The 14,260-nt window shown below is 41.4% G+C and overlaps 2 protein-coding genes across 2 annotated transcripts; one reads left to right on the top strand and one right to left on the bottom strand.

Moving 5' to 3' along the window:
* Positions 1-4,265: 4,265 nt before the first annotated feature.
* On the bottom strand, positions 4,266-5,731 carry LOC135493126 (protein THEM6-like). The gene is made up of 3 exons (XM_064780061.1): positions 5,571-5,731; positions 5,160-5,371; positions 4,266-4,876 (listed from the first exon to the last, which is right to left on the bottom strand). The coding sequence occupies exons 1-3, from the start codon at positions 5,728-5,730 to the stop codon at positions 4,637-4,639; spliced, it is 612 nt and encodes a 203-aa protein (XP_064636131.1). The 5' UTR covers position 5,731; the 3' UTR covers positions 4,266-4,636.
* A 256-nt stretch (positions 5,732-5,987) lies between these two features.
* LOC135493106 (uncharacterized) lies at positions 5,988-9,718 on the top strand. Its single transcript, XM_064780023.1, has 2 exons — positions 5,988-6,120; positions 6,407-9,718. Exon 2 carries the CDS (start codon positions 6,765-6,767, stop codon positions 9,072-9,074), a length of 2,310 nt encoding a protein of 769 aa, XP_064636093.1. The 5' UTR covers positions 5,988-6,120; positions 6,407-6,764; the 3' UTR covers positions 9,075-9,718.
* The last annotated feature ends 4,542 nt before the right edge of the window (positions 9,719-14,260 follow it).

The raw sequence follows: 14,260 nt of genomic DNA, 5'->3' as shown, positions 1-14,260 counted from the left end.
GGGGTTTTATTTAATGGAACCAAGATTTGGGTTTGGAAAGGTAATGCCAAGCCAAATGACCAAATTTTGAGAAAGCACCTCGAGCGGCATTTTGAATAACGATATTCCCTTGGGGAGTAGACGACAGAAAAAGATGGCATGCTTAGCAATTCAGGTTAACGAGAGCTATTAAAGACTGCCACAAATATTTATTAGAATCTGTTTATCACACCTGCAAGGATGCGCTAGTTTATGCTATTGTTTACAGTTCGCTGTTGTCTAGAGAAGCATCCGCTGATAGGTTTGGACTCGGAATGCTAACGATGGCTGCGAGATAAACAGTTATGATTCCGTGAGCAGAAAATTGGCTCTTGAGGGAAGGCGAATGAGTATTTGTGTTGGAAGTGTTTTTCTTTGTTTTTAAAGTTATGCCAACATTGAATTGGGGCAATCCGCCCTAACTCTGGACTCAAGTGGTGCCAAGGCGTAGAGATGATGATATTGTCGACTAAGTACATGTATACATTGTATAACATGACATTTTTTTGGGCGATAGATCATGAAGGGGGATTCAGTTTCGTTTACCATGCGATAAGGGCGAAACTAATATAAATTTACCTTGATCGGCCTGTCCCGCCCCATCGAGGATCCTTGCCAAACTGTCTACGGCAGGCTTCAATGCGTCAACAGTAGGAACTAGCTCATTCTCACCGCACCTGTGGACTACTTAAGAAAATTTCATCTCGATCATCAGTTTCTCGAGTGGAAGGCACCTGCCCAAACGAATAAATCATCTGATCGTTTAGTTTGTGTACCTGAGATATCTTCTTCCAAATTTGCCTTCTTATACTTGTCACCGCAGTTCAGGTCTTTATCACCATCATGGCAAAAAGCTACATTTGTAATTGGATGTGCAAAAAGCTGTGATGGTTTTGTGTCCTCCTGTTCACCAAAGAAACAATCAGAGTGCTCGGTTTTGATGCGGCATGCAGGGTCGGCTTCGGTTTGACCCGGGAGGGTATATAATATTTGACCCATCAGCTTTGAAATATTCTTTTTTCTCTGTTTTTTTAACATTTGGCTTGAAAAGAAAAGAACTTGTCGTTCACTGGGGCTGCTACCTGGCCGACGAGTGATGAGTAACTTACATGCAAAGGTCGAAAGCTACACCTTAGATTTGAGACAACAATAGCTCTATGAGAAATAAATTCATCGAGAGAAAAAATGATTAAAATAATGAGTTCAATAACCTTCTTAATGTGTGGTCCAGTCGGACCAACCGCAACTCAAATTATCGCAGTTAAGACCTTATGATGAATATTATCTCAAATTTTAATTGACCTTTTCTTTAAAAAAATCAGAAATGTGTGATTTTTATCAACTTGTGAAAATTTGTGTTCTGACCGGCTCCACTAGAGATAGTCGCAGCCTGTCATACAAGACTTATTGTTCTGCACCGCAGAGTATCACAAACCAGGCGACTGGCGCAATTTGGGGATTTTTTGCATCATAGCGCGTGCGGCCTATCACCATTATGTCAAAAAGCTAATTGGATGTGCAAAAAGCTGTGATGGTCTTGCGTCCTCCTGTTCTCCCAAGAAACGCTCATAAACAACACCTTTGTACGACTCAGTCATACAGCGCCGTAAGAGCAGTTCCTTGAAATCCCTCTGGAAAGTTTCATGACCGACACTGGCCTTTCCAAGTCAGCCCTGGAGGATCAGTTTCTGTACCCTTGAGAGTTTTTGTCAAACTGAGGAAAGATTTGCTGTAAAACTAAGTTAAAATGGCGGATGCGATGGATTTTTCAACGTCGGGGGGACAAGAAGACGACTGAGAGTTATGAGAGAGACTCGGGGCGAGTTACCACCAGACGAGGCTGATCCTCAGGGTATAAACGGGGCGCGGACTCGAATGTGACGGTGGTGATCGGTGACGGAGTCTTATTCGAAGATACAAAACCTGATTAATAATAGAATGTAAGATTGGGAGTGATATCGCGCTAATGACAATAAAACGGCCAATAAAACACACAGTTTAATCGCGGCAACTAAATTAAAACTGCCACGTGAGCAAGGACCAGATGTTAACCAGGGCTGGATGATGTGACGTCACGCTTTTGTCCGCTTCTTCGCGACTTAGGATAGTTCCTCTGCACGGTGCTGTCAATTAATAAAACAATTATGCGGCGAATTTCAATTAAAAATTCGCTGCGCATGACAAAAACAATGCATTTTCCCGCTAACCAGTTGCTAACTAGGCCACAAATTATTTTCGTATAAATTACTTTTGCCGCCTTCACGAAAAACCGCAAATTTAATACCGTGACTCCCAAACGTCACTGGAATTTTCATTATTACCAGGAGATAAAAACAAATAAACGGTACCTGAAAAGGTATAAAACTCACGCACACAGAATGTCGCCCGGTCTATTTTTTCTCCTTTTGCGGTGAATTGGTCGTTAATATGCGGTTAATTTTTTCTCTGTTGTTCTGGGCATGTTACTAAAAAGCTGTGTCCACATGCTCGCTCCGATGAGGATTACAAATTGAATTTGAATGATCTGTATTCAATTCTCGTTAAGTTTGTGTAGAGTGGTTAACCAAAGACTAATAAAGATGTATTGGTCGGGTTTACCGGGAAATGCAAGTCGTACAGCGAGACGACTAATGGGATGACTTCATGCAAAGGTTCGAATCATGCGATATAAAAGACAGAACATACCTCTACGGACTTCTAGAAATAACAAGTCCGTGATACCACCAAATGAAAGAGCATGAAAGAATTTGGTGACCATCTTTTTTCAGCAGTGGCACGCACACTGGAGTCTAGTGTCTATGGCTGTGGATTTTTCATTGGAGCTGGTATTGAAAGACGGACGCTATCTTTCCCGATTATGAAAATGATTATGATAAAATGAGACGTATTGGCGAAGAATGACAAATGATGAGGAACACGCGTTTAAAGATAACGTTGTCCGGGAACTTTGAGACGAACACCGGAGAGGATGACCAGGCGTACTCGTAGAAAATGGTCTATCAATTAATTATAATGCGACCAGGGAATCGCGTGTGGCCGTTAGGATTTCCCAACCCAAACACTGAGCAATATCGCAACATAGCAACGAATGGCGTTCCGGGGATTAAATTTTGTATGATAATCAAAATAATGAAGATACGATTTCAGAATAATCTATGACAATCTCTTCCTTCAAGGAACGCAGGGGTACAACGATGAAGAGATTAAAGACTGGCATTTGAACGACGCCAGCATATTTATAAGCGTTTCCTGATAGGTTTCCTTTAAGAGTGTAATCTCTTCCAGGCGCGATCCATAATTACATAATGTAGATCAAAGAGTGGGCCAACGTATCATTACTCTTTTGCATCCGTTATCCCCTCCATAAAGAGTACTTTTTTAAAGTGAGTTTTGAAAATACATTTGAAAACAAACATTTGTCATCAGCCCCTCCCCACCCCCTCCGCATACGCTTTGTACTCCTTTGAAAATATTGATAATTATCCCAGAGTAGCGATCCATCAGGACAGTTATACTGATAACAAAATCTGCCAAGTCCTATCAAACATTTGTGATAACTAATGTCTCGATGAATGTTTTTCTCTCTTCATTTCCTCTCAATTTCCAAACAAACGTTTTTATGATCAAGTGGCGTAGTGCACCGAAAGTGTGGAAGGCTTATCAGTTTTGAATGAGTGGATGGTGAATATCCGGTGGACACACAATCTGGCAAAAAATTTCAGAAAAAAAAACCGCTCAGCGATAAGAAGGCATTAGTAGTAGATGTATTCATATTTTGGGTTGATTTTCCATTTCTTTCAGCCCTTTCACTGACAAAGATGCCAAGTTATAAAAGTGTAACAGTTTTGAATGTCCTAGGATAGTGTTTCCGGTTGCAAAGGATTCTAATATGCACTTTTAAGTACTGAATGTCGCGGAGGTCATAGGTCTCTATAGAACAATAACTTAATCCATCACCATTAAAATATGGAAGGACACTTTTTCCGGAGGACATGTATTTCCATCACAATTCTATCTCCATTAAAGTGACCTTCAGAACTCAAAGAACTTAGAAATCACAGCAGAGGAAGCCAGGGGATCATAAATTGATTGGGGGGGGGGGGGGGCATAACACATTTTCAAACCTGAACATGTTAAAGGCACATGAACAGTCTTTTTAAAGACTGTTCATGTGCCTTAAAACTATCCTACCTGAAAAAAACACATTCATGGATATAGCAAAAGGTTAAAAGAGACAATGATTTTCATCAAAATAAAAGTTTATTTATTATCAATATTTCACATGCCTCTCTAAGGAGGGCTGAATTTAGACAACTCACACAAATTATAAGGCGTTATTCTGAGACAAAAAACCCATTGTGTTGAAGAAATGTCAAAGGTTACCCGTCTCAAAACACTGCCATGCCATCTATTGTTAACACTAATAACCAAACTAAATGCCTTCACTTCCTACAGTACAATCAACTACCAAATGGAACTGTTGATTACTCAGGGGCGTACGATGGCAAACAAAGACATGTAGGTTCACAAAAATAAAGGCGTTACAGGAATCTATTCTTGCTAGCGGACGGATAGTATCACAGGGTGATAAGATTCTAGGAAGTCTGTGTGATGTACATTATTTGTCTTTGCCATTTCGCAGTTTCTCACTAGATATTTGATTACACTCAATCCACTTTTTGATTTCTTCTGGAAAATCTGGAGACTCAGTCTCAACTCCTTGAATGGCTTGGACGACATCTTTTGGCGGTACCTTGATTACTGACTGTTTGATGAGGGCTATTGCATACACAAATTTATCACTAGGTCGTATAAAAGTCTGCTCCAAGTAGAATGCTTTTTCATCCCAGCACACGATCTGAAATGAAGTTTATCTAGATTCATACCCATAATACTGTCTAACACTCTGGCAGTCAGTGACATAGCATTTTTATAAAAAGGTCCTCAAAACTTGCCTTGAGTAATTGTTATAACAGCTGTCCACACAAAGGCATTATTGAACTCAGTACATATTGGCACCTTTGCCTTTGGAACTTATTAACACTTTCAGATTTTTCAAATAAATTTTAATTTTTCAATGAAAGGAGTACCCGTAGACCTTGAAATCTTTTCCAAAATAGGGGACACGTATGATAAATTACCTTTGTTCTAACTTGATACAGGCACAAGAAATTGATGGACTTTCTATATCTGATTGTGCTTGCTCCTAACGTCATCGACCCACCTAGCTTCTTGAGTGCACCCCACACACCAGTCCTCGTATACAAACAGAATCGACCAAAGTCGCACTCTCTCAGATATCGCGCATTATTCATGTGAAGCATGAAATCTAAATCGGTGCTGAAGCAGAAACCTAAAAACAGTAAACAAAGCAAGCATTATCAAAAGTCAAGATTACATAAAAGACGAAATGGGAATAGGGCAGGGACGAGTACATAATTGTGTCCGAAAATGGATTGCTTCTTATAGTATAGGTCACGTAGGTGCGTAGGTGTAAACGAGTTATTTGCATTCCGATAGTCGGACATTTTCAAGCAACCAACATTATGTACCGTAGTGAAAGTTTTCCAATTGGAAATTCTTGTGAGATATTTGTCTCTTAATTGTGGACCCAATGAGTACAATAACGCTGTAAGCAAAGTAGTGTATGTCGAAGAAAAGTGATAAAATTCCGGCGACCACAATAGCAACCCAAATCACAGATGCATCCATCTTGAAAGTTCCCGAAAATAGGGAAATACGGCATGCAGTCTATTCGTTTTGGCGAAACGAAAACAAAAAAAAAGTTTCTTCTATCATGTCTAAAGGCCCTCTATTTGCTGATTTGGGGACAAGTGGTTTGGTCACTATTTACTCAATCTTACTCAATAAATGCATTTGACATAAAAAAAGCACTATATCTCGAATTAGCATTTTTCCAGGTGGCAGAAAAGTGGCAGATGCGTTCGCTTTTTTGTCGTGCCCACAATAAAACTGCATTTCATAATTTTTGCTTTTTTGTCAATGTTTGTAATAAGTTCGCCTTGAACTCGGTTCAACATCACGTCAAGTGGGCCGTCGGCGTCAAAGAAGAACGATCACGTGACCATATTGTGTGACAAGGTAATTAGTCTATAGCCTAGCTCTTCGCTCTTCCCTTTCCTTCCTCCAACAGGTGCAGTACACTGTACAGGGTGGCCCAGAATTATTTTCCTCAGGAAAATAGAATTCTATTGTGTATCCATTGTGTGAGGGAAAATAATTCTGGGCCACCCTGTAGTGTCAGGTGTCAGTACTTAGTGACAGTATCACTGCTTGCAGACCACTGGCAATGTGTTGTGTCTTAATTAAAGCAGTGATAATTTAATGTCTTGCTTGTTCTAATTCTAGTTGTATCATTTCATTTCAGAATTTGTACCGTATTGGTCAATAAGGGAGAAAGGAGAAAAGAAAAAACCTAGGCATGTGCTGCAGAACCATCTGGCCATCAAGAACCCAGTGTCTCGGTCTTTCTTTGTCAGCATCATCTTTGAAGAACACAATCTCGTCTCGCCTCAATTTCCTGATTTAGTAACTACATGTAGTTCAAAGAAGGTGTACTCATCAACTTGAGTATGTCGCAAAATAATACACAATTGTTTGGTTGTCATGGTGCCAAATAGATGTGTCAGCCTTAGATAGATATCACGGTTGTTTAAATACTGATGTTGTTGAAGAGAGATTTTAATAAACAGAGAGAGTGGTTGAGGTCTTAGTTTAGCGGCAAAATGGTGAAAATGACTGTGTTTATGACTGTAACTGCTTCCATTGATCCAAAAGTCATAAGTTACATTCCTGGTAATCTCGCAAAATTCTTGGATAAGTTGGAAACAGATACTGGAGCAACAATCTCTTTTCGTTCCGACGACAACATCCATTTTGTCAAAGGAAATTGGGAGGCGGTGGATCGACTCCGGGATTTGCTGGAGATATTTCTGTGTCAGCGGACTGCTCAACGTGCAACGGAAGAACTCCTTGTTACACCTTTGCAGATTCAAAATAAGAATGATTTTGAATCTGGAATGTCTGGAGAGAGAGTTGGGAATAGTTCAAAATTGTCTTCAACTGAATACAACGTAATGGATAAGGATAATGTGGAAAGCAAGATTCCTGATGAAGGCGACGTAATCATCGATTTTCGACAAAAGAAACTGCAGCCAATGAAACAGGCTATCAGTTCCCTCAAAGCGCGGTTGAAAAACAATCCTACTTCTTCCAGTTCAGTCGTTACTAGTCCAACTGAGCCATCACCTCCACATGAAGGTGTTGACACGTCTCCAAGTAAACCCTCATCTGTCAAAAATGTGGATACTGTGGGTGAAAAGGTGTCAAATTTTAGCAACTCTTTGTGCGAAGACAAACTCTCGCTTAAAACACAGGAAATATGGGATTTGGCTCAGCGCGTACGGAATGCCGCAATCAAACGATTGGCTAGACGTGGAAAAATTCCGCTTCGACCAAGACTCTTGTCAAGCAAAACCTTTGAGGTGTTTACAGGAGATGTTGGTAGTCCTTATTCTTGGTCTTCATCATCTCCTGCCGAAAGTGTCACCTCAGACATTGAGGAACATCAGATTATAACGGCACAGGGATATTCAGGTAGTGACTCATCATCATCTGCAGTTTCCAAGTGTCAAAACAGACTGTATCCGGATGGTGTTGGAATGTTGCACTCCTTCTCTATCCCTGATGTGCCTTCAAATTATCTGCGGCCAAAACAGCCAGTTACAACAGTTTCGTTACCTAATCATCCAGTGGCCAGTTCTTCTTTTGCTAGATTTGATGACGAGGGTTCCGAGTCTGGAAGTTGCATTGAAGATTGGCCAACATCTAGTGCCTTTGGGCTGAATTTATCTGGGAAAAATAGCAATGGCAATTACTCTGAAAAAAGTCCAGTTTTGAAGAGGTCACTGTCCTTTCCTGTCCAGTCTTGGTCTAAATGGGATAGCCAAGGAAATTCTCAATCAACTGCAGATACTAAAGAAATGGTCAATCTATATGGCGGCAATACTGCTGCTGTTTTCTCAGATAAAGGTGCTTTGAGATTTCCTATGCAACCGGAGGGAAATTTAAGTTATGTGCCACCTGCATTAGTTGGTTTAAAACAAATTGGGCATAACAAAGAAAAGAATTTGGCAACTGCTCATGCAAATCCTCTGCCAGTCCCTACTGATTTGAATTTGAATGCAAATTTTCTTTATCAAAGCCTTGATGCTCTTGAGAGCGAAATCGGAAAGCCTTTCAAGTGTGATATGTGCTGTTATGAAACGAATGATTGCGAGGACATGAGGTCTCACTGGAAGCATTGTCAGGTTGAGGGACGGTACACTTGCAAAGTTTGCTCTAAATGTTTCAAAGAAGAGAAAGATCTTTATGATCATATGAAAAGTCACGAGAGATCCAAGAGCTTCTCTTGTCATATTTGTTCTGATGTTTTCACATCTTCAACGTCTTTAAATGAACACATGAAGGTTCATAAAATTGAAAAGGGAGGTGTGAAGAACGCTGTCACGTGCAGCGAATGTGATAAAACAGTTTCTTCTGCTCATAAACTGCAAATTCACATCAAGATGTTCCACCAGGAACAACGCTCTGGTTTTATATGTCAAGAATGTGGAAAAAGCTTCTCACAGAAGCATTCATTGGTTGAACACCAAAACCTTCATCTTGGGGTCCGCCCATTTAAGTGCGAAGTTTGTTATAAGGATTTCTCATTCAAGACGTCGCTGCGGCAACATATGATGTTACATAACACAGGGAAAAATTATTTCTGCCAAACCTGTGGAAAGGGGTTCATGCAGAAGAATTCTCTGAAAATTCACATGGCAATTCATGAAAGTAAACGGAGTCATGTCTGCTCTTATTGCGGCAAAGGATTTACGCAAAAACAGGCAATGCAGCGACACGAACGAATTCACAGTGGCGAGCGTCCTTACGCGTGTAAAATCTGTGATAAGAAATTTAACGATTCGTCAATCTTGAGACGTCATATGAATGTTCATCAAGTGGATGACGGTCAAGTTGACTCCTCGAAATGACATTGTTGACATTGTTTGAACTTCCATCCTAGATTCTATACTGTGTGTTCAACCATAGACTGATAGAGCCTGCAAACATTAGTGTGAACTCGTCAGAGAGACCGTCTTCAAAACTCAGTTGTCAAGTGTACAAGTGATTGGCACAGGTTTGGTAATAGATAGCAGACCAGTTACTTATAGTATTTAACAGTCCTGCATAATAGCATGCGTTTTCATTGTGATGATGGCAAGTATAAGTGGAGGTCCAATACAACACAGTTAAATGTTTAGTAATTCCTTGCAATGTCTGTGAATGGCTGAATGAATTTATGAGCCTGTCATAAGCTCCTGGGAAAAATAGTCCATTGTCTCTGTTAAGTTCTAGTTCGTGGTGTTTAATCTGAATTGCTTCCATATATTTTCTACGATAAAGCTTCTCCTCCCTGGAATTGAGCACAGTAACGTTGTCCCAGTCTACACTATGTCCATTGTTGGTATAATGTTCAAATATAGCTGATTTGTTGATATATTATTGTAATTATTAAGAGGTTTTAAAATGTTGTTTGAAATGTTATGGTGTGATTGTTGGATATAGATATTCGGTAATTATATATTTTATGAGATGTATTTGATTATCATGAAACATACAAATTCTAGTAAAATAATCAGTTATTGTATTTCTCTATCAGTATCATTGGACAGGATTGAAAATATGACGATGTATGTGACAGTGTTGTGACTCGAAAAGGTGGACAATGTCCGTCCTCCATACAGACATGGTCAATTGAGCCATCATTATACATATGCCCATGGTGTCGAGAAACACTTCTGCCCACTGTCCAGGACAGCAATACTGTCCCAACAACCATGAGATTACCCGTACTCCTGTGACTATCTTGAGATAGTCCCCGCCAATGTCATATTTCCAATACTGTCCGTGGACACTGTCCCTGCCATCATGGAATCGCCTGTGCTGTCTTTAGAGGCAAGATCTTCACCATGGAATGTTCCTGTTCCTTTCCATGAACTATCAAGTCCTGTCAACATGGAATAGCCCAGAGACACCGTGACGGTCACCTCCACCACAATTCTTGCCATGCTATCAGTACGACAATGTCGCAACCTGACGAGCCTGAATCTGGAGGCCTTGAATGAGACTATGCCGACATTTCATTGACCTGGTGCTTGTGCAAGGACAAGCAAAATACCCCATCCAAGTGAAGAACACATTGGAGGTGCTCGCCCTCCCCAGCAGAAAACGAAAGAATAAGGCCAGAATAGGGTGTGAGTTTTGGATTTGGGCGGAGGCTGGGAAAATCCTAGTTGTTTAGCAACTGGTATATATATGGCATGTACGTCCAGGATACCCCACACCTTGGAGTAATCAGCCTTATTCTTTCGTTTTAAAGGGACTTCATAGGCAGCATCTAGGTTGGCAAGTCAAAGCTACACGAAGTAGCCAATAGGGGTCTCTCTCATCATTAGACCTACGTAATACTATTCACGCTAAAGCGGGATATATTTAGTGCTGAATCAAACATGACCCAGTGCCGTTACATCCTCGATAATCCAGAGTCTGTCGTATATCCTCCTCCCCTCGCCCACAAAAGCTCGGTCGATAGTGCTGAGTGTTATTGGCCTGAGCTTCTGGATAGTACCGTTAGTGTTCATGCACATTAACCCTCCTGCCCCTGCCTATAGCCCTTCTTTACGGAAAATACCATGGCGGGGGAAGTTCTGGGGGGGGGGGGGTCGTGGTTGGTGTGAGGTGATGGGGGGCAACTACGAAACCAACCCAAGGCCAAGCCGAATCGTCAGGCCTATGTGCTTTCAAAAGGCGACGTCGTGCAAAACATTTCAGAAACGCTTTAGAAGTTTTATAACTTTTATTTGTTATAGCCTAGTCGACATTCTTCACAGACACATCCCACAAAAACTTTCTCTATTCCAGGTGTAAGGTCAGATAAGGCACTTTCACGGGTTTTTTTATGGCAAGCATGCCCATTTTCACAGCCTTTGTCCGATATATTTGTGACCCGTTCCAGCAAAACCAGTCGCATGTCCCTCTGAGCTTGGCAGGTTGAGACGGACTGTTTGTTCATTTCACTAGGCTGCCTTTTGTGAAGTCTGACGACATCAATTTCTTCTATTATCTCCAGGTGTCATCCTAGGCTCATCTTACTAGCTACATGCGACTGGTTTTGCTAGAACGGGTCACGTCGACCTACCAGCGTTGTGCGTATTATCCATCCTTCACTGATGAAAGGGAGACAATTTACATTATGTATAGGATGAACGTGAACCGCCGATAAGTCGGCATGTCGTCAGACCTGCATTATGATGTAGTTGCTCATCCTGATTGTCAGCAGAGACATAGCGTACAACCCGCGTCACAATCTTGAAAATGTCAACCACTCCCCCATCCTCATATTCACCATCGTACCAACCAATGTGGAGGAACAAATGATTTGTATATGCATCTTTGGGGATTTTACTACTGTAATTCATTGCTCTAAGTTTGAAGCACACCTCCACGTCACTTATTCGAATGTCCTCAATGATTTTGCAGCGATTTTTAAATATTTCGGTTATTTCCGGGTCCCAAGTAGGCATGAACATGGAAGATGGCGCAACAATGACGTCACATGATTTCGCTGACGTGTTGCCACATTTTGTGCTTTCCTTGTACATTGCTAGCACTTTCTGCAGCATCAATGGTCCAGTCCTGATCAAAACTGCTCCTTCAGTATTCGGTGCCATAGGGCGCTTCATGAGATTATCAATGACGAAGTTCAAAAACTGGTGACATTTTGTACAAATCATGAAAGCGTTCATGGGAACAACACGTGCGCCGTAGAGAAAAAGTGATTCTAGGCCTGGTTCTTGCGCGAAAACGCACTTGCCTGAATATTTGGGCAGAAGGTCGTCCAGAGGACGAAGGCTGTCCATGTCCATGTCCGCATAAACCCCGCCATAATGATAAAGAATGAAATATCGTGCCGCATCAGAACGCTGCAAATTTGAACCCAAGTGATCGTACATCTTTAGATATTTTGGGTAGTGTCCTTGGATGAGCATCCGGGCATCTTGATCTGACCAAAACATGTACTTCCATTTGGGATGGTTCTTGATCCACGAAGAGACATACTGGATGTATATTTTTGGGATGTTCCTATCCTTGTACATTTGGTGCAAAATGCGGGGAACAGGCCGTACCTCATTTGTATGCCTTGGGTTTGCTTTCTTTCCTTGAGCAGTAGGCCTACCCAACAAACGGGACTTCTCTTTAGGATGGGATAGCCAGTGAGGATCAGCTCGTCTATACGGGTACGGTTTCCTTGTGACGAGAAAGAAAGAACGGTTATACACAGTGATAACAATCACGACGGCTAATAAACACAGAGGAAATGCGATTAGTTTAGTTAGTCCCTTCATCACTACAGTCCGTATGAAATCCCCTTTTTGTTATATCCTCAGTGAGATCAGTTTGGGAAAAGATCAGTTGTCCAAGTGTGCCTACTTCTGTACTGATAAGGCACGCTGGATTTGTAAATGCTCGGCAGTATATACATGTGTTGGATAAAGAAGATGAGGTCTTATCCTTTTCTGCTCGTTTCCTAGTTTTTGGCTGCACTCCGGACGCAGTGGACCGGCTTCGTCCTGTCGTCCGATGAGGATGACGAAGACAATTAGGATACGAAGTGGACTGCATTTAGGAGAAAAACTACAATTGACGGATCGATTGCGTGGATTCATGATAATCTCGGCAAATTTACTCAGCTATCATGCTGAATCAAATACCTGCCTTCGATGTTCTTTCAGGCTGCGTTGGTTTTATTGCCATGGCTTTGTCATTATGAGCACAGCTGATAACTCCCGTATCGTAGTCAATAACTGGTCGACCTTTCGCTCCACTGTATATGTACATCGATAAAAGAGACTGGTGAAAGAGTCTGGCTGAAAACATGTCCATGAGGGTGACATCGTAGGGAGTTTTCGCAAATCCACCGCAACGTCTACGTAAACGCCTATCTTATTGTTCGACCTCCCGATATGACGATGGGATAAGCGTTCGCGTTGACGTTTCGGGGGCTTTGCGAAACTCCCCAAGGAACAACGTTAACCCTCTGAAATCTCGTCATTGAGGTATTGCGGTCCAACACAGACCAGAGTCTTTCAAATAAATATTTATTTGAAAGACTCTGCACAGACCAAGTAGATTCAAACGCAGTAGGCCTACCTTTCTAAGATATGGATCCTATATGCTAAGGCTTAGATCAGCCCCTGCAGGTGCATTTTATGACGTTGTCGTAGGAGTAAAAAGATATCTTGACAATCCATCTGGGCTAGACTCCCTGGGCAGCCCACTGTGTCATTCCTAATTTGGTTTCCTTATGGTTAGGCATCCTGAGATACAGGTTTTAGATACTCTTACCTCGTATCGTTTGAAATATCGAGAGGCGGCATATTGAAAATCACTGGTTATGTCAGGATTATGGTTAGGCCGTGGGAATGATTAATCCGGTTTACCGTCCACCTCCTGCATGGGCTCAGAGCGTTCTTCAATCATTATTTTCGAAAAAAGCTATTTATTTTATTGTTGCCATTATCTTTTTTATTCAAACAATCTTTCAAGTGGTCCATCTTTACCTAAACTGATTGAAAAACACAATAAAAACTTTGATAGGGTAGGGTCTCCACCATAAAAAATGACAATTTTTCAATGCCTCTTGTTGATGACTGACCCGATATCCATTTACTGGACCATGCCGAATCACGTGTTTTGACCAGTAAATCAGGCTGTAAACCGATAATGATTAATGAAAAAAGGCCTCATCATCTTTTTTAATCTCTCGGAGGGTAAACCGGATTAATAATTCCAATGGCCTTAGGGTGACGAACGAGGCCGGTCCACTGCATCCGGAGTGTAGGCTACACATCACTATAATATATTTTAACCCATTTTTCTTTAGACATCAACAACAATACCTTTTCACAATATCTCACTCGAATCTAATATTTACGGGGCAGATAGACCTCACCGAGGGCATAAATCTATAGAATTTTTGACAGGTCATGACCACGATAATTTCAGGGTTTGGGGGGTCTGAAGTTTTTGGGGTTGTTTTTCTCTTAATTTCACGCGTCCAACACGTTTCATGGCTCAGCGGGTTAATTGGATCCCCAAATCCACGCCGGTGAACATA

This window comes from Lineus longissimus, chromosome 9 (assembly GCF_910592395.1).
Source record: "Lineus longissimus chromosome 9, tnLinLong1.2, whole genome shotgun sequence".
Taxonomy (NCBI): Eukaryota; Metazoa; Nemertea; class Pilidiophora; order Heteronemertea; family Lineidae; genus Lineus; species Lineus longissimus.
Note: the sequence above shows the minus strand (reverse complement) of the source record. Positions and strands in the feature narration are given on the sequence as shown.

Excerpts from the sequence above, each read along its gene's own strand:
- LOC135493126 (XM_064780061.1), bottom strand. The coding sequence starts at position 5,730 with ATGGATGCATCTGTGATTTGGGTTGCTATTGTGGTCGCCGGAATTTTA. Across the intron at positions 5,372-5,570 it reads ATTGGAAAACTTTCACTACG|GTTTCTGCTTCAGCACCGAT; the intron begins GTACATAATGTT and ends TACTGTTTTTAG. Across the intron at positions 4,877-5,159 it reads TGTATCAAGTTAGAACAAAG|ATCGTGTGCTGGGATGAAAA; the intron begins GTAATTTATCAT and ends ACTTCATTTCAG.
- LOC135493106 (XM_064780023.1), top strand. The coding sequence starts at position 6,765 with ATGGTGAAAATGACTGTGTTTATGACTGTAACTGCTTCCATTGATCCA.